The 20,637-nt window shown below is 33.2% G+C and overlaps 2 protein-coding genes across 2 annotated transcripts; one reads left to right on the plus strand and one right to left on the minus strand.

Annotated features, from left to right (window-relative positions):
- Nucleotides 1-130: 130 nt before the first annotated feature.
- Nucleotides 131-5,947, minus strand: LOC133195384 (tRNA-splicing endonuclease subunit Sen2-like). The gene is made up of 9 exons (XM_061331260.1): nucleotides 5,618-5,947; nucleotides 5,076-5,197; nucleotides 4,101-4,285; nucleotides 2,361-3,049; nucleotides 2,124-2,177; nucleotides 1,715-1,850; nucleotides 1,337-1,488; nucleotides 1,105-1,197; nucleotides 131-320 (listed from the first exon to the last, which is right to left on the minus strand). The coding sequence occupies exons 1-9, from the start codon at nucleotides 5,813-5,815 to the stop codon at nucleotides 252-254; spliced, it is 1,698 nt and encodes a 565-aa protein (XP_061187244.1). The 5' UTR covers nucleotides 5,816-5,947; the 3' UTR covers nucleotides 131-251.
- A 1,105-nt stretch (nucleotides 5,948-7,052) lies between these two features.
- On the plus strand, nucleotides 7,053-18,642 carry LOC133186584 (protein smoothened-like). The gene is made up of 11 exons (XM_061321816.1): nucleotides 7,053-7,631; nucleotides 9,244-9,462; nucleotides 13,129-13,307; nucleotides 13,786-14,005; nucleotides 14,460-14,583; nucleotides 14,969-15,061; nucleotides 15,479-15,587; nucleotides 16,049-16,234; nucleotides 16,597-16,733; nucleotides 16,834-16,974; nucleotides 17,339-18,642. The coding sequence occupies exons 1-11, from the start codon at nucleotides 7,206-7,208 to the stop codon at nucleotides 18,505-18,507; spliced, it is 3,003 nt and encodes a 1,000-aa protein (XP_061177800.1). The 5' UTR covers nucleotides 7,053-7,205; the 3' UTR covers nucleotides 18,508-18,642.
- The last annotated feature ends 1,995 nt before the right edge of the window (nucleotides 18,643-20,637 follow it).

Below are 20,637 nucleotides of genomic sequence, written 5' to 3' on the forward strand. Positions count from 1 at the left end.
TATTTAAAAATATTCTAATTTCATAACAAATCCTTTTAGGGTGTTATGCAACGCCTTTAAAAAATGGTGCAATAATATATATTTTTATCACATAAATCTGTGTAATTGGAAAGACATATTTTGCAGCCAGAAACTTAACATTTAATTTGAAATAATTTAATTCATAAATAACAGTGGACATCTTTCACTATGTGAAAGCAACAAAGGTCTCAAATTTATTGCACAGTAATTAATTGTCATTAAAAATAAGGTCAAGGTATTTCTTCTAAATTCTTGGACTCTCTTTCCTGGGAGGAAACCCAGCGTGAAACAACCATCTCCTAAATATAAAACAGAAAATGTACTGGTAAATGAAATTATCTATAAGTCAGAGTTTAAAACTAAAAGTGTGAATGTATTAAAATAATCACCAAAGATCACCATCATCTGGTAGTGTACTCCATATATTTATATACATTCAGTGTAATTTTCATTCCATATATTTACATTTGATTCCCTATAACACATGCGAAACCTTGTTAAAATCTTGGTAGAATACACAGTAGGAACTATATGCATTTTCAATACTCAAGGAATACCAAAATGTATATTGTTATGGCTCAATTTAATTAAAAACAATTACCCTGTTAATTATTGTAAAAATATAACAATTGTTACTTTGTCATTTTTTCACCTCACAATATTCATTTGCATTATTTAACTTTCCACCTCACAATGGTTCTTACGTCTATTAAGCACAAGTTCTGAAAGGTGCTAAATTCATAATAAAATTAACGAAATTAACAATTATGAAGAAAGAAAACTAGAGAATGTAAATATAAGCATTGAGTGCTTATTTTTGGATGTCATCATTCCTATAACAGCATCTATCTGTGTCGACAAATTGTCATACCATGCTAATGCCATTCAATTTGTTGGCATGGCCAGGTGCTGTTATAGTACCGACAACATCCAAATATAAGCATTCAATGCTTAAATTAAAGCAAGAACTGTGTTTAATTTTGAACAAGTCAATGGTCAGATTCGGTAAGTGTTATAGGAAAAATAGTTTTTGCAAATTTATATATACAAGTATTTACAATCAAATGACAGTATTTACAGTACCTTAACCTTGAATTGACTGATAACTCTGGGAGATGACATGAGGTCAGATTGTGTGAGGTGTGAAGGTCTGATTACGTAGCATATCATCAGTTCCTACAACAGAAAACACTGGTTATATGAGAAAACAAATCCTTTCTTGAATCTAAAACTTTGATGTGTTCTGAGACTTAACCATAATGACATGAAAATTACATAGCCTTTAGTTAGAAACATCTACAGCATGTTGGCTCACCTTGGCTACATGTTCAGTCAGGCGATTCAACCCAGCCAGCTGTGTCCAGGTCAAAGTTCGTGAGTTTTCCTCCTCGACTAAATTCTCATCTACCATTTTCACCAGCACAGAGTAACTACCATGGTAGAATGGTGGACCCTCCTTGTATATTACTGCAAAGTAGAAAGCCAAGAAATGTAGCTCATCAGTCATTGCAGCACTGGTACTAGTAAGTTAACAATGTCTATACAAAATTTGGCCATTCACAAAGGCAAAGCCAAGTTTATATTAAACTTCTGTCAAAATTTTTATGTACAAAGACAAGAATGAAACATTTGTATCTAAATATGTGCATATATTAACTTATAATCTACTTGATTTGTATCAAATAATACAAACTAAAATCTGCTCCAAATTTCAGTCCAGTTTTTGGAACCCATCCTTTACTTCTGAAGTAATGGTATGCTACATAAAGGGAGACAAATCTGTTTTGTCTTTGACAAAATATCCCCCACATCTCTGACAAATTCAAAAGCTGTAAAAAAAAAAAAATATACACGATTAACCCATTATTTCCTGTGCTGAATTTATGGATTACTATATTTCATGCATGTCAACTCTGACTCAATCTACCAGGTATTCTTTAGTACATGTGTTGTAGAGTGACTGACAAATGTATGTAACACACAAGGACAACTATCTTGCATGATATCTATTAATGATGAACCCATTGTACCTGTTCAAATACTTAACATTCATATCAATAGCACAGATGTGCCTAAATTTTTTGTTCAACATTTCAACATACCTTGTCATTTTCGTATACTCGTAGACATCCAAGTCCATAGGCCAAATAGAAACTCTGTTAAAGAAACCAGAAGTGTGAATGTTGATTACCTGGAAATTATGCACACGGTACACAGATATTCTTTACATTGGAACAATTATTTAGTACATTTCCTTATTTAATAGACATGTCTGAACTACCAGAAGACATTAAGCATAGATTAAAGAAGCAGTAGCAAACTGAATAATTGATGATCACCTCTTGGAAAGTAAGGTGTAAGAATTCTTTGATATAGTAAGGATCTTCTTTAACCACTGGTTTCCATGACAGTTCTTTCCATTTCCTTTTCCTATTTTCACTTTCATTTTCAGAATCCTCCATCACAAACAACTCTCCATCTTCCTCGTCAGACTCGCACAATGGATCACCTTGTTCATCTCCCTTTTTATCAGTTAATTCTTTATCTGGACCAGTTTGAACATTCATTGTATCCATCTCAGTTGTTTCAGTTAAATTCCTATGAGAAATTTCAGTCTGTTTATTTATGTCATGGTTTCCAACATTTGGCACCAATTCCGAAAGTTCTTCATCTACCTGTACATTTTCTTCAGCAGCAGAATTCAGAGAAAAATCCTTTGATGGGATGATTTTAGTTTGAGAACTTGATGCATCTTTGTCTTGATTAGAGAGAACATTTGAAGTTTCACTACACCAGAAGTCAACATCTTCCCTGGAATCTTCCCATTCATCTACTCTTTTTCTTTTACCTGTCAAATCATTAGTTATTGTTCTTAAATTTGATGAGGATTGGTTTTTGTTGGTTTCCTCTGTTGGATCCACACCCCAGAAATCCTCATCTGCTTCTGCCTTATCCCATGATTCCACAGCTGCTGACCATTCATTCCCTTCAAATGATTGGTTGGTTACTGGACCAATCAAATCTTTACCTGAGATTTTAAATATTGAATATATGATGATTAAATATTTTGTTATTTTTTAGACTAGTGAGCTACAGATCTGCAGCTACAGCTGTACAGTACCTTTAGAATAGAAGATCCACATGTAAAAAGATTCATAGTAATGTTTAACAAATATGACGAAAAATGAATTCTATTTACCTAATACATGTATGTCTATGTAAATGTATTTCCTATTTGATTCTGATTTTTATTTATAGCATAGTAAATTAGTTAGGCAGCAAACATTCATATAATCTATGTACTGTTAATCTAGTATATTTCATGCAAATTTATTGACTATTTTATGTCTGAATTGTGGTGTTAATGTATATTTTATAGGGTTTTTTGACAGGCACTAAATAGAGTAATAATACATAAAATCAAATAATTTCAATAAAAGATATGGTGATTGGAAGAATATTAAAAAAAAAATGTTATACAAATAAACTTTACAGTTTATGTCATTAAAACAGAATTTAAATCCCCCTGTCCTCCTCATAATTCTGGCTATCCAAAAACCAGTAATATTTAGGGTGAAATAAAACTAACAAGCATTCTGAGAGTATTGCATTAGCAATACTAGTCCCCTACCGGTAAGTGTAATCTGGTTCCCATTAAGAATTGAAAATACCATAATTCCGTCAAAAATCAATGAAGCGGGATGAAATGCAAACTTGATCTATAACTAATCAAGGTAAAGTCACATACCAAAAATCAGCTCAATATCTGAAAGCGTTTAGAAGAAAATTGCGGAAAACCCTTAAAAATTGAAAAGGCCATAATTCCGTCAAAAATCAATGAAGCGGAACGAAATGCAAACTTGATCTGTAACTCATCAAGATACACTCACATACCAAAAATCAGCTCAATATCTGCAAGCGTTTAGGAAAAAAGTGCGGAAAACCAAGTGGGACAGACAGACAGACGGACGGACAGACTCAGTGGAAACCTATAATCCCCTCCGGTTTCACTGGTAGGGGACTAATAAGCATGCAACTCTTAGTCAAAGTGTATTACTGAATCCTCATTTGAAATTTACCTTGATTATTACTTTCCTTGTTATCCTTATTACTTGATGGTGTATCTACATGCATATCATTCTCTGTTTCTCCTTCCTCATGATTTATTTCATCATCCAAGAATTCCACTTCCTGTGAACTGTCATATTCTTCAAGTTCCGGGTCACCTGACTTGGCATTCTGCCAATTAAGTCTCCTTAAGTAGCTGGAATTTATGAAGGAGTTTGGCAAAATTTAAATTTGAAGAAGTATATTATCAATAATATTTAAGGCACATAAAGTATCTACTCCCAGAATGAAAAGAAAGAATAATCAAAGAAGATGGATATCACTAGTACAAGAATAACATCAACTCACAGGTAGTAAAAGATGAAAAAGATACACAAAATAAAATGATAAAACTACTCCCATTATACCTTGCAGATATAGACTTGCACCCTAAACAACAAATAAACAGGGCTTGGAACCTGTTTTTTGAATATTCCATACTTTTTGAATTCTTCAAAAAGTGTAACAGAAAAGGAGAAAATGCATGGTTGGACCGGGAATTGAACCTGTGAACCCTGCATCATTATTGAGGTGCTCTACTAACTGAGATATCCAGAGCTAATATCCATAGCCCACACCATTACATTCCTCCCTCCTAAAATTGTCTTTGCCCTCAAAGACACAACCCAAGTTCTTTTTACCCCCTGGATGGACTTCCACCTACAAGTCCAGGGGTGGTCAACTGCACCAAATTATGTAACAAGAAAGGAGGAAAATGCAATGGACCAGACCATGATTCAAACCTGGGTCTGCTGAATCACTAGTCAGGTGCTCTACCAATTAAGCTACCAAGGTCAATATCCACAGCCCATATCATTATAAAAGGCTCTATGTTTTTATCAAGGATGCAAGCTAAATGTTTGAAGTAAAATTTGAGATCATGTGATGTAAACAATCCCAAAAGACCAAGGGTTTGTGAGGAGTACATCATAACAGATGACCTGTACCTTCTCCTACTGGTCACTCTGTATGTGTTGATCTCTCCATCACACTTAGGGAGAGAAACCAGCTTACATCTTTGATTGAACTCTGGTTTACTTCTGGACAGGGTTCCCTTGCCAAAAAATCCCTAAAATGTGCAATTAGTATATTCAAATTCTTATAAATAAAGCAAATTTTTCTTTGCAGCTACTTTTTTTTCAGCTTTATTGAGCATGCATGTAGCTCTTTTTTTCTTAATAAAAAAATATATAATTTCTCTGCATTTTTTATAGCATATAAAAATGACTTTTCCTAGCACAGCAATAAAATATTTTTTTATCCTCTTAAATATTATGTAGCATATATGTATGCCTTCATGAAAATGTGTACTAATTAACAATTAGACAAAACTTAGGTACGATATTTAACATGAAAGACATGCTAAAAACTAGAAGTGATTTTTTTTCTTGTCTAAGCTTTAATTTTTTGAACTTCACGGAACCTTGGTACATGTGATCTCTTAATTCTATAATCACATAACATACTGAATTGTTAATGATCTACTAACCATTTTATACAAAAAATTGATATCTCCTGAGTGGTGGACCATAACCTGGTTCCCCACTAGATTTCCCGTGTAATACAACCATTGCTTCTCAGAGGTTGATTCCCTAGTAATGCTTGCTATAGGAACAGGGAACGGTGATTCTTTTGTGGCAAACACCCGTCTCTTCTTTTTTGGATTGATCAATTTAGAATAGGACATGTTCCAGGAAAAAGATTCAAGGGTTAATTGAGCTAATTTTACGCACAATATCAACCTACATGTGTTTTGAAAGTTAACATGTAAGATTTACCGTTTCTTTTTTTTTATCTGGTTGTTGCGATTGACAATAAAGTTTGTCTTAGACGAGTACACATGTTTATAAAGGCTGCCATATTAGTTGCAACTAATATACGGAAGGATCCTGCAAAGGCAGAATCTTTAATAATATCATCATTTCACAGAGGGAAAAAATAGATGCAACAAGCTAGACCCTATCTCTTAACTACGACTAAACTTGACTCTTTATCAAACAGTTAAACAATTACATGATCAGATACCAATATCTACATAGGACCTACAAAATAAAGTTACATTGAATTTTCGTTTTATTTATCAGATAATTATTATGTATTACAACAAGATTCGTTATACAGATCAAAAATCTATTTTTATATTATAAACAAGAATTTTGCATAAATATATATATTTTTTTTTGAAAGAATGAAATTATTTCCATCTCTTGAAATCCATTTCCGTATATTCAGATATTAGTCGTTAATGAGAATTCATTATTCTACTTATTTTTTTTCTTCCCCAAGGACATTATTAAATATATTTTGGTATACATGATTTGGAAAAAAAATATATAATAATACATGATAATAATAATATAAATTTTTAGACTACATGGCATCAAGTAAAGTTTATCTGTCTTCATGGTCTACAAACACCTCCCCCAAAACTCCGGAAGTTTTCAAACCACGTGGTACTTTTTGTGTATTCAATATGTAGGTCAATAGTGCAACACAGGTAGGTACAACACAAGCTTATCAAAACTATTGTTGACTTGTGAGATTAGTCCATACTGGTCGTCAATATGTATTTAAATTTATTGGCATGTTACATTTATGAATGTCGAACTTGGCGGGCAATTTAATTTCTAATGCATGTAAAAATTGAAAAAAAAAAATTGTATTTGTTTATTGCAAGGCTTTGAAACTACATCAAGTATCACAGTATAGTATTTAAATGTTTATGTAATACTCTTTAGGAAATATGCATAGAATGCAGATTTTTTGCCCTTTCCTAGCGTCCATCATTTGAGCAATAACCAGTCTGAGAAAAAAAAAAACTTTTTCAGCTGTTTAGTACAATATATGTTCTTTGTATCAATTACAATAATAATGTTTTTCTAGGGACATGTTTTGGGCTGAAGATCATTTTCTTAGCAGAAGATGTAACACAGTAATATACCCAGGCAGAATTCCATCCCTAAAAGTCACTGATGACTAGATTTGATGACCATGTCAAGAAGCAAAAGAACTGAACAAAGTCCAAGAGTGTATTGCAAATTAATTTTGGACCAATACCTGAAACCTTACTTATCAATATGAAATTTAACATTGCCTCTTCAATACTGGTGCTAGTACAGACTGTCAAATATGTTGGATCCTCATGTTTTGACACAAGTGTTACATCCTGCACTCCTTTATCAAACACCACCACTTGCTTTGGAACGGCCCTGTATCCAGAGTTCACCTATACCTCATTCCATTTTGCCAGTGATGCCTCATCCCTTGCTGAAGCAACTGAGAAGCTGAAGTTATGGAGTGGTCTAAAAGCAGCTCCAAAGTGCTGGGAAGTCATTCAGCCTTTTCTTTGTTCTGTTTACATGCCAAAATGTAACAACAATACCTTAACTGCTGAAAGGCCTTCTAGAGAATTGTGTCTAAAAACTCGTGCTCCATGTGACATTGTAAGGAAGATCAGTGGCTGGCCATCATTTCTGGATTGTGATAACTTGACAAGTTGTGCGGTAATTTTTTTTTCATTATTTTAGTCATTGACCATAGTGACCCTATTTAAAATTTTTAACTAAATTTTTCAAAGCAATTGTAATGTATCTTAGCCTTATCTTCAGCTTTAGATACTTTACAAAGAAAACACCAGCTGCATTTCATATACTGGTAGTATAAAGAAACAGGTCATTTTTATGTCTGCATTTTCTTTAAAAAAAAAAAAATAAAAACAAAAAAAAAACAAAAAAAGAAACAACCAAGGGATGGGTAAATTGCTAATTGTATTTTTGGAATAGATATTTCCTTTATGGAATATTTAAAAAGAAATGTATTTCAGTCTACTACATTCAGTGTGTAAGAAAATGACACATGATTGCATGAAAGCACAGAATATAATATTTGAGTTCTTTTTAAGCCAGCAAAGTAAGCAAGCTTTTGCTCCCTTTGAAAATCCTCTCTAGGATGATAATGTGATACTAGTACAGTCATTTATATCAAGATGAATTTAAAACACTGTAAATTATGTAGCAAAGTATTTTTTTAAAGGAATTTTATTTGCAGGAAGAGATCAGTCAAATAAAATGGCCAAATATCTTGTTTATGCTATCCTTCAATTCTGCATGCATGGATACACATGTCTATAAATGAACAAAAAATTAAATCAATTTTAAAACATTTGATATCTAAAAATTAAATGAAAATCATAATGCACATGTTTGCTGACTTAGTCTTTGATACTGGATTGAATTTAAATCCCTCTCAACAACAGATAATGGGAAAAATTGGAAATCTTGTCTTTTGTGTGCTCTGGCTTTCACCAACGTTGGTTAAAATTCCATATTTGCGATCACGACTCCTGAGAGCATTTAAATCTCACAAACAATGCTCCTTTGACAAAATGGGATGAGTTAATAATAGACCCTTGGATGGTATCTGTGATAGGTGGAGTTCCCTCGGTTCAACTGAGTCACTCTGTTTCCATAGTTCATTAAGTTTGTTTATTGATAGATATATCTATATGCCTACCTGATCTACTTACCAGGAGTCAAGCCAAAATTGTGGGAATGACATCCCTTTGTTTATAATACCACAAATATGCTATAAGTACTGTTTGATTGACAAGCTCAATGGTGTCATGATGAAGCATTCAAAAAAATTGTAACGAAGCAGTTTAGCTTTGCTTTTCAGTTCAATATAAAACAATATTAGAATTAATGTGATTAACCTGATTACTATTTAGGAATTCTAACTGAGAACACTCAAAATATATAGTTAATTTGTTCCTGCAAAACAATCCTGTAGAAAATAGCGCTTTTTTTTTTTACATATACATGTCATATTTGTACTTGATATACATATCTCTGTTTCATATGAACAGGTAGAGGAAGATTAACAGAAAAATTTTATGAAATTTCATACGATTTGAGACAAAAGTTATTGTCTGTTTGAAGATCTTTTCTGAATGTAATAAATGTTCCCTCTACAAAGTCTTTCTTGCAGTTTTCTTTTAAAAAAAAAAAACAACCTCAAAAAATAAAAAATAACCCATACTAGAATACTATCTTTCGGATTTAATGACATTATTTTATATTTTTACCTCTGTCGTTGATTGTACATGTTTATTTTTAGGGTCAAAGTCACACTTATGATGACATCACTTTTGATACAACTGGTCAGTGTAACTCTCCGCTGGTCAGAACTGAGAACCAGAAGAGCTGGTACAGTGAGGTGGAGGGATGTGGAATTCAGTGCCAAAATCCACTCTTCACTGAAGCGGAGCATGATGAGGTCCACATCTTTATTGCTGTGTTCGGATCTCTCTGTATTGCCTGCACTCTCTTCACTATGGTAGGTGTTTTTATTTATTTGACTGATTATACTTTTGAAAGTAAAATTCTTTCATATTTAGAAAAGATACTGGTTAGGATATACAGTTGTACTTAGGTATCTTGAACACTGACATCTCGAACACCATAGATATGTCGAAGTGATTTGGAGATCCCAACCACTAATTCTTTATGTATTTTACCCTCAATATCTCGAATCTTCGGATATCTCGAAGTTTTTTCTCAGTCCCATTGAGTTGGAGATAACAAGGTTTGACTGTAGATATATATATATATATATATATATATACAGTCAAACCTTGTTATTTTCAACTAAATTGGACTGAGAAAAAAACTTCCAGATTCCAGAGGCTTTGACATATGTTGAGGTTAAAATATCAAGAAAAAGTGGTTTGGATTTCCAGCTAAGACATATCCATGGTAATCAAGAGATTGATATTTAACATACCAAAGTTCAACTGTATTTGCAAAAAAAAAAAAAAAAAAAAAAAAAAAAAGAGCAAATTATGACAATTTCTCTGGGGTATACCATAGATACCAAGATTGCTTAACTTTGGCAGTACATGTATAAGATTTTATAATTTACTTTACATGTATATGCATACTTAAGGATATGACTTCTGCTTGAGTCCACTTTAGAAGTAAAGGTATCGCTTAGTCCCTTGCCTTATTTTCTTGTACATATTTGTAAGCAAATTATCTTACATTTTGGCCTGATTCATATGGGCATGTTTTTTAGCTCTTCTGAGCCAAAGGCTCAAAGAGCTAATGCTATGGCCATTTGTGCGGTGTGCGTTGTGCGTAAACTTTTTAGAATATGGGCCATAACTCAAGAACCCCTTGGCCAATTATTGTCAAATTTGTCACAGGGTATCCTTGGCCCAAGGGCTCCCTTTTATACTAAAACTGGGGTTGTGACCCTTTAACAAGGGGAGATAATTAGGAAAATAGAAACAAAAGTACTGGTTGCTTAAAAATCTTCTTCTCAAGAACCACTGGGCAGATTATCACCAAACTTACACAAAAGGATGAGGATATGTTGTAGATTAAAATTTGCACGGGGATTTACCCTGGGGCAAAGGGCGTGGTCTTAAGGTCACTTCAAATTTGACCAAAAATTACATTTTATTAAAATGTTGATATTTTGCTTACTATAAGGACTAGGATCATCAAATCTTGTCAGTTGGTGCATCTAAGGACCTCATTTCATGTTGACTCAAAAGTAGGTCACAGTGACCTACTTTTTAAATTTTGCGGCCATTCTTTTTCAAAATGATTTAGAGGCATATTTTGAACAATTTAAGGCCTATGATCATCAAACTTTGTCAGTTGATGCATCTTGGGTCCTCAAAATACGTCAACTAAAAAGTAGGTCACCTTGACCTACTTTTTGAATTTTATGGCTAATCTTTTTTAAAACAATTAAGGTCATTAATTCGAATACGGGGAGGCTTAGAATCATTAAATCTTGTAAGATGATGCATCTTGGGGCCATAAAACATATTTATTAAAAAGTAGGTCACAGTGACCTACTTTCTGAACTTTGCAGGCATTCGATTTCAAAGCGTTTTAGAGGCATAATTTGGACATTTTAAGTCCTATGATCATAAAACTTTGTAAGTTGATGCATCTTGGGTCCTCAAAAAAGGTCAACTGAAAAGTAGGTCACCGTGACCTACTTTTGAATTTATATGACTATAATTAAATATTTCAGGTACTAATTGGCTTAGAATCATCAAACTTTGTCAGTTGCTGCATCTTGGGTCTTCGGAGTAGGTCGACTAAAAAGTAGGTCACAGTGACCTACTTTTGAAAATTTATGGTGTTAATTAAATATTTCAGGTACTAATTGGCTTAGAATCATCAAACTTTGTCAGTTGATGCATCTTGGGTCTTCAGAGTAGATCAACTAAAAAGTAGGTCACCATGACCTATTTTTGAAAATTTATGGCTTTAATTAAATATTTCGGGTACTAATTGGCTTAGAATCATCAAACTTTGTCAGTTGATGCGTCATGGGTCTTCGGAGTAGGTCGACTAAAAAGTAGGTCACCGTGACCTACTTTTGAAAATTTATGGCTTTAATTAAATATTACAGGTACTAATTGGCTTAGAATCATCAAACTTTGTCAGTTGATGCATCTTGGGTCCTTGGAGTAAAACAATTGAAAAGTAGGTCACTTTGACCTACTTATAAAATTTTATGATTATAATTTTAAAAAATATTTTAGGTATTAATTGGCTTAGAATCATCAAACTTAGTTGATGGGTCCTCAGAGAATGACAAGTGATAAGTAGGTCACCATGACCAACTCTCAGGTACTAACTGGCTTAGAATCATCTTGGGTTCTCAGAGTGTGAATTGGAATTTCAAGAGTTTATGTAAATATACAGGATACTTCGAGGCTTCAAATAGAAGTGATAGGTTGTACAGTTTATCAGAAGAGCTTGTTTCTTTGCTATATACAAACACATATGCCTAAAATGTATAAAATTTGTGACTAAAAAGAATACTTGTCTTTTTATTTCTATTTAGAGTAACTTAACAAGAATTCACCATCATGTCATAGATAGATTTCTCATAATTATATAAAACTTATCATATTGTTTCTGTTTCTTCTTTGCATCAGAGAGGAATAGGTGGGTATAACTGTATTATGATTTCATGTTCACAGATTTTTTTTTTCTTTTTTTCCTCAGTTCACAGTTTGACTCATACTATTAGATTGTTTAAAATTATTTATTTATTCTCCTTGTTTACCAGTGAAACTGAGGGCAAGTATGTGACTTGTCTTTTTGGCTGCTGTCATCAACCCCTCATTCTTTCTGCTAAAATTGTAGTTTACCTTTAAAGTTTCGTAAGGTTTCATACTTGAAGTGATCTAAGAAAAGTAAGAAACATAGGTCCCATGTAACTTGTGAGTTAGTTACTGTTTTTTTTCTCTAACTATAGTGCCTTAATTTTTTTTAATTGTCAAAAGATATGTGGCTTGCTAAGTGTCATTTGACAATAAAAAAAGTTAACAAGCGGATGATCCATTTAACAGTGCACTCGTTACCACATCTAATGAGGCTACAGAAATGTTTTGGGTTGTTTTGGTTGTTCTTTAGGAAATTGATACACAAAATATATCTGTGAATTAATCTGAAAATTTAAAGTGGGCTATAACCATAAGTAAACTATAACTTTCATTAATGCTTGCACTTTTGGAGAGAACTAAACTGAAATTTTAAAATAGGGGGATCTTTGAAGGATTAGGGGAAAAGGGAGTGGGTTATTTCACAGCCATTTAAGAAATGTATAGGCATACAGTCAATGAATTTTTTCCTTTGTAATTATTTATTAATTCACCAATTAACATATTGTTCTTTTCAGAAATAAGTCTTGTTCCTTTATTCAGTTAAATGAGTTAATATCATTGTACTTATAAAATATAATGAAACATTCGAATGAATTAACTGAAACACATACCATGGTGTGTAAGAATTTCAAATTTATATTTCCTTTGCAAGTGTACAGTCAATTCTTTTTATCTCCATGTGAATGCAGTGTGATTCAAGTGAGAGTTCAGCATATGAGCCTCTTGCTTTCATTGCACAAGGAATCTGAATACTTTTGAGTTTGCTATGTGTATTTATGACCTTATTTTTACTTATTGATTGACAGTTGACCTTTATCATTGATTGGAAAACAGCCAGCCATTACCCTGCTCTCATCCTCTTCTTCATCAATGCCTGCTTCTTCATGGGCAGTATCGGATGGATGGCCCAGTTCTCGGGGAATGCCCGCACAGACATTGTGTGTAAGTCAGATGGTACGATACGCAGAGGAGAGCCTGAATTAGGGTTAGTATTAATAGCAGCCATTATTAGCAGTACATAATATGTTTAAATAGAAGGAAAACAAACATTCAACTAGAAACTTTGCTATTGCAAGCTGTATCTTAGTCACTTCAAACTGACCTTCCTCTGTTTCCATGACAAAGGGGGCCATTTTGAATGTTGCATGCACAATTACATTTGGTAATTATTATGAAAGCGACATTTCTGTTAAGTCCAAGCTATCTGTGAGAACCCCTACAGAGAAAATTAGGTGATATATGACTTTGTTCAGGGTGACATTAAAAGATGCCTTATCTTCTTTCATAACTGTAAATTTTCTATGTGAAATCTTCTTTTAGCAGTTTTCATGGTATCCTTGTTCAAGTAAAATATGTGTATCACTAATAATGTTCATAGCTGGCCTCAAAAGGTAAAATGCATAATTTTGTTTATTTTTGAAAATGTGCTAATGTTTGATTGACACTTCTCGTTTATCTTGTAGAAATGGAGAGACGGCTTCCTGTACTATTGTATTTATATTGGTTTACTATTTTATGATGGCTGGTGCTTTCTGGTTTGTGATGCTGGCCTTTGCTTGGTATCTGACCTTCAGAGCCTTAGGAACACAGAGGGACGATCTCAAAAATAAAACATCGTACTTCCATATTGCCAGCTGGTGTGTGCCCTTGGTGCTAACGATTGTTTGTCTTTCCGTATCAGAGGTGGGTTTTCCTTCAGGCAGGTGGTTTGATAGGATTTTTACATGTGTTGATTCAATAAGGTATTTAGGTTTTATGTTTACAAGAGGATGGAGGAAAAACCATTTTTGTAATTTACCAGTATTTCAGTGTGTCATAATCCTATAAGCTGTATATTGTACAGTTTATAAATTACAGAATGAGCAAAAGAAATTGTTTTTTTTTTTCCTTTGGAGAGAGTGTTTTGCATCAGTTTATGTACATGTATTTATTGTCGCTTCTTTTGAATAGAATTACTGTAAACATGGTTATGTTGAAAGGTTGAATGTTTCATAATTTTCTTCAGAAATTGAAAGGCTGAAACTGACAATCTATTAGCATATGATGTTCTATTTGAACAATGATGATAAATTTAACTACAATTATTGTCTACTTTTCTACATTTTAATTATACATTTAATATCTTTTTTTTCCCCAGATTGATGGAGATTCGTTGAGTGGTGTATGCTTTGTGGGGGCCTTTAACAGTGGCTACAGAGGGGGGTTTGTACTACTTCCTGTTGGCCTTCTCCTTGTGATCGGTCTCATCTATCTTATTTTAGGTAAGAATTTCTAATTTGTTTCAACAGAAATATTATTGAATGATACATCCCAATCTACATAGTTAAAGAAAGAAATTAAGGATGAAATGAAATTTTTATTTATTTGCATATTGTATTGTCAAATAACAAATTCTCTGGTTGCCACGGAAACAAGAGGTCATATGCCTGGTTAGATATTTTTTTGAAAGACTATTCATATGCATCATATTCACAAAATTTGAGCTAGAAATAATTTTTTCCACTTTCCATGTTTTTATAGTATGAAGCTCAATGCTTACTGACATGGCCTCTTAAAAATTTTGCAGAGAAAGACAGTTTGTTAACATGTTCATACATAAATGTTTCAACATATAATAATGGGCTTTTGTTTTTGGTTTATTTGTAGTTTTAAAAACATTGATCAAATTGAAAAAGGATTCACCAGACTACATCAGTCTTAAAGCACTGTCCAAAATAAAGGAAACCATTATCAGACTAGGTAAAATCTAAAGTACTTTGAAATTACTGAATTACTTTGAAATCCCACCACCAAACAATGAGTGCATGTGATTTTCAAACAAAATTGTTTTTAATTAACCTCTACATACAAAATTATGCCTTAATAGTAAATCTTTTCTTGAATGCACAGATAATATTTACAATGTATTGTCATTCACTTTTGCATACTGTGAAAGCACTAATTTTCATGGGGGTTAATTTTCATTGTTTTTGTGGTATGAAAAGACCCACAAATTTATATCCTCAGTGAAGTATTAAAATAAAAACAACTCAACAATTCTTCAACCACGAAATCTAATCCCCATGAACCAAAGTCAATCTACGAAAATTTGACTCCATGAAAATAAGCGATTTTACAGTATTGTGTGTATAAATATTTTGTTTTATACAATTTCAGGCATTTTTACACTGCTGGCTTTCTTGTTTGTGGTGATTTCATTTGTTGTCCATATCTACATTTTCATTAATGAGCAAAGTTGGTCACAGAGTTTTAAAGAATATATCTAGTAAGTACTCATTTCCTTGATATTACAGTAAAAAATGCTTATAACAAAGTGTCAGGGATGAACAATTTCAATTTGTTATTATTATCTTAATTCCCTTTTTCTAATAAGTTAATAATACATTTAGATATTACTGGGAGTGAAAATCTCTTCACTGTTAAGAGTGAATTCATTATAAACATGCATGTTTGCTGTAACCATGTTTAACTGTATGTAACAGTAATGAGAACGCTATAGAAATGCATTTAAGGGGAGCAACTCTACCAAGCCTTGGTATTGATTTGGTATTGATGTACCCTATATTTTTTAATCAAATTTTAAATGTTTCTCCACTATAATTTCATAGGAGAAAAAAAATATATGGAAACATAATCAACAGAATAAACAGAAAATAAAATACTGATAATTTATAATTAAACCCAGTAATTGTGATATAATTACTTATATGAATGACATAATTTCAGCTGTCAGGGTAATGCTACAGTGACACAGAGTGTTTCCAATGTCTCCGTCTCCTGCCAACTGTCCAGTCGACCCAGTGTTGTGGCCTATGGGTTCCATATTTTTGCTTTTTTTGGGGCAGGGATTGCTATGAGCAGCTGGTCATGGACCAAAGCTTCTCTCCTAGCCTGGGAGAGATTTCTGAGGAAGTATGTTATTAAAATCTGTTAACTTTTTAGTTTAAAGAAAATCAGTTACATGTACAGTTGAACTTTGGTATCTCAAAATTTAATATCTCAAATAATATCAAATACCATGTATATTTCTAGGTGATATGAAAGTCCCAACACTCTTTTTTTTTGTATTTTAACCTCAATATCAAGAATCTTTGGATATGTCAAGGTTTTTCTTTGGCCCTATTGAGTTTGATATAATGATGTTTGACTGTGTTTAAAAAGTCTTTGAAAAAGTCATGAAATATATATTTAAGGAGAGGAATAAATGAATAATTTAATGGAAGAATTTCTCACTTCTACCAGATTTTTCACTTCTTTCTTTGATCTTCCTCCAGAGTGTTTAACAAGCCCTCAAACAAACCAGTCAAACTTAAGAAACACAAAGTGATAGCGAAGGCTTTTGAGAAGAGGAAGGAATTGAACAATGGTAGACTCTCTATCAGCTTTGCCAGCACCCATGATGATCCACTTGGTAAGACATAAATTTTATAACTGATTAACCTATGTTTCATTGACATTTCCTTGTTCTTTTTGAAATATCGGCCATAGTAAAATTCACGTTTACTTTTCAGGTATGAAGTTTGATTTGAACAGTGTGAGTTCCAACAACAGCATGTCGTCAGATTTCAGAGCAGCCATGCCGAAGCTGGTGAAGAGGAGGGGTGGTATGATGCACCCAACAGCTGGAACCCTCCGAAAATACTCGGACTCAGGTGGGTCATGTCAATGTGTTGACATCCCTTAGTGTGCCTCACAATCAAATGGTGAATTACTCTTAACAAACCTTATTCCATACAGTACATCTAAAAGATTTGCAATGGCCATAAATATTTTAGAGCTATTCTGTTGATGAAAGTCAATATCATAAATATAAATAGATATATGGTTAACATTTTGTGAGTTAAGAGGTGCAAAGAAATTTTGGTTTATACAAATGCATGGATGGATATGTTGACGTACCCCAGGTTGTCAACATGTCAAGATACCAAAGTTCACACATTCAAAGTACATTCTATAAACAGTTGAGTCATGTTGAAGAATTAACAAATTCAATGATAAGAAAAATGTTTTTTTCAGACATTGGGTCTGCAGCTTCGAAGATGGCCTCTAGAAGACATTCTATTGACTCACAAATCAGTGCTGCACAGGGTCAGTTTAGGGCCAGTGATGATGATGAGGAAGAAGAAATGGAGGTGGAGTATGCACAAGTTAGAAAAAGAAGTAAGGCCAAAAAGAAAAAGAAGATCAGAAAGTTAAGAAGGAACAGGATATTGCCTGTCCTAGGACCAATCTCAAATGCTATGTCATCATCTGCTTACGGTGGCAGACGAGCGGGCAGGCGCAGTAGAAGAGGGAGTGGGAATTCCACTGCCAGTAGAGCATCCGCTCATGGAGTGGATATAGATGTGGAGAAGAATAGCATGGAAGCTGTCTCAGTAACCTCTTACTCTCATCAGAACAGTCTTGATGCAGTGACCCTGCCAGAGCCACCCAAACATCTGGGCAAAGTGGCCAATTTCTCAATATTTACAGCAAGTGCATATATGGGTGAACTTAATGCAAAGTTGAAGGAATTAGAGAGCACAGACAGGAGTGAAAGAGAGTCCATTAGATCATGGGGTGACAGGAAAAGGAGAAAGACAGAGACAGGTTCTGTCAGTGGTTATGTCACTTCTGAAGCAGAAGAGCCTCCTAGCATTGGGGGCTTGGTGAGAATGAGTAGCAGAAGACATAGTAGTAGAAGATCCCAAAGTGGTAGCAGACGTCACAATAGTACAAGCATGAGGCATGATAGTACAAGCCAGGGAATGGATAGTTCTAATAAAAGACAAGACAGTGCAAGCAGACACCGAGACAGTGAAAACAGAAAAATGGAAAGCATGAGCAGAAGACAAGACAGTGCAAGCAGACGACATAACAGTGCAAGCCAAGGTCAAGATAACACAAGCAGACGACATGACAGTGTTAGCAGCAGACAGAACAGTGCAAGCAGCAGACAAAACAGTGCTAGTGGGTACATGAGGGGTCGATGTAACGATGTTACTTTAGAAATGGCTGAAATGTTTTACAGGCAGCACCGACAGGCTAGTTCAGCCACCAGTAGAAACAGTGGTCGCCAGGGGTCAGCCAGATCTACAAGAACAGCCTCAGCCAAATCCGAGAGGTCAATTATTCGGCAGCTTCCAGGGGAAACAACTGCCATAGAAATTGAAGATATTCATGACCCCTATACCTCATCTAGTTGAAACCTTCAGAGTCCTGCCATTTTCTTTTCTAAAATATTTTTTTTGTACTTTCATATTTTCATGCTTTTATTAAAATTAATTATAATAATTAGATCCATATTAAAATTTTACTTAATATTGTAATGCATTTCTCTTTTACGTCCTAAATTTCTCTTTTACGTCCTAAATACTGTCAACATACACTGTACATGACTAATACTTTCAGTTGAGGCTCATGTGATGTTGAATTAAAATACTCGCATGTTTAGAATTTGGAAAACTTCATAGTTGTTGTAATTTTTTTTTCAAATTATGGATTGCATATTTATTAACAGTATTATTGTATTGTCAAATGAATCTCATCACTTTGTGAAAAGAATTTTTTTCTTATGTTTTTTTTTTCTGTTAATGACATATGTACATAGTATATAAAGCATAATGAAGGACTGTAATGATAAATATAAAATTTTGGCACAACTTTATACGGTTACCCTGTTCGCTATAATGCATTTTGTTTCAATATTCATGATTTTTACTTGGAACAGAAAATTCATTCTTTTAGATTTAGGGTATAGTATTGTACAGGTAAAAGTAGGAAAATAATACTTTTATGTCAATAATTCTTTTCTTTATTATGGGGGTGTCTAAAGATACACAAGAGTGGGGGAGTGCAAAAATTTAAGGGTAAAGTAATACTTTCATTTCAAAGTCCAGTATCTCATAATTTATTGCAATATATGTACAAAAATCAGGTTGATTTTACATTTTATTTTGATGATACACAGCCCCATTGGGAAATCAGTAGCATGAACTGATGCAGATAGCATTCAATAGGTTTTCATGAAGAGAAACTGTATTTTTTTTTTTTTTACCTATTTTCCTATTAAAATGGTTATTTTAATTTATGTGCATGCATAAAAACAATTATTTTATTATTGTAAATTATTTTCATGCTTTTAAACAAAGTGCTATTTAACAGCATTAGTGATGCACCAGTTGTTTTTTTAATCTCCCCAGAACAAAGTTTTGTTGGGACATTGGAACCACTATGTCACTCTTTATGTTGTTTTTCTGTAGATGCAAAGTTAAGCTCAGTGTTAGGACACTTTCCAGCTTTATTTCAAAGGATATCCAGAATTTGTGCTTTGATTGTGCATGTTCTGCGGGTGTCAGTTTTATCAGGACAACTCTAGTTTTATACTTTGGTTTTAAATATTTAACATGGGTATAAAAGCGCTGTTCATAACTGGCTACCTGAACTCTTACACTGCCTAAATTTGCAACACAAGGTCATAACTTGTATATAGATATATATGTATTGCAATTAAATTTATAGGCATTCTTTCAGGATTATGATTTAGGGAAATGTTTTTAATTGTGTCAGTGCTGATTTTACACCAAATTTTTTTAAAAAATCCTCATATTATATAGTATAGGTGAAAAGTGTGATTGTATATGACACATAAGTGCCAATTTTTAGATTGATTATAAAGATAGTGAAAAAATTTTTTTTGTATATTTTTGTCTTGCAATTTATTAGGTTGTGCTCTGGAAATCTATTTTAGTTGAATATTTTTAATGAAGATTCTTACTTGGTTGTGTGAACCTTTTTTTTATATATCAGAAAAATTCACGTGGACTTTTTTCATTTTTATACATGATATTCACACCTGGATCGTTTAATTCCTGCATAATTTTATGGGTTTAATTTACCTGGTATATGTGAATACTTAAAGGTTTTATATGCAAGGTAGAAGTTTGAGTATAAATTAGACTGTCATTGATGTGAAAGAGCAGATACATGTGTGACTCTGAATGTTACATACATACATAATTACACATTTTACTATCCACATTCTGGAATTCAAGTCCAGTGAGGTACACTTTGGACAACAGGGGACAAGAAGTTCTTTCCTCCATGAATATTAAGTTTTCTGTATCTGTTTTTTTTTTCTCCCCATGACAAATTTTACACATTTGGCTGAAATGTGTAGTTTTAGTGAATTGTTTGCAAAAATTTAATTCTCCATGTTTATTCTGAAAAGGACCACCAGTAAATGCTATAGTGATTATTTCTTTTTCAAAGGTCAGAATTTTAATACTCAGTATAAATATTTTTGATTGTGTTCTAAACAAAAATTTTTTTGAAAA

Source organism: Saccostrea echinata, unplaced genomic scaffold, assembly GCF_033153115.1.
Source record: "Saccostrea echinata isolate AGI-Se365-2 ecotype Australia unplaced genomic scaffold, CSIRO_AGI_Sech_v1 ptg000001l, whole genome shotgun sequence".
In the NCBI taxonomy this organism is placed as follows: Eukaryota; Metazoa; Mollusca; class Bivalvia; order Ostreida; family Ostreidae; genus Saccostrea; species Saccostrea echinata.

Bases quoted from the DNA above. Each gene is read 5' to 3' on its own strand.
- LOC133195384 (XM_061331260.1), bottom strand. From the start codon at position 5,815: ATGTCCTATTCTAAATTGATCAATCCAAAAAAGAAGAGACGGGTGTTT. The intron at 2,178-2,360 runs GTGATCATCAAT...TTTCTTTAACAG, and splicing joins TACACCTTACTTTCCAAGAG to AGTTTCTATTTGGCCTATGG. The intron at 1,198-1,336 runs GTGAGCCAACAT...TTTCTGTTGTAG, and splicing joins TGACTGAACATGTAGCCAAG to GAACTGATGATATGCTACGT.
- LOC133186584 (XM_061321816.1), top strand. From the start codon at position 7,206: ATGAAATTTAACATTGCCTCTTCAATACTGGTGCTAGTACAGACTGTC. The intron at 13,308-13,785 runs GTTAGTATTAAT...TTTATCTTGTAG, and splicing joins AGAGGAGAGCCTGAATTAGG to AAATGGAGAGACGGCTTCCT. The intron at 16,734-16,833 runs GTAAGACATAAA...TTTACTTTTCAG, and splicing joins CACCCATGATGATCCACTTG to GTATGAAGTTTGATTTGAAC.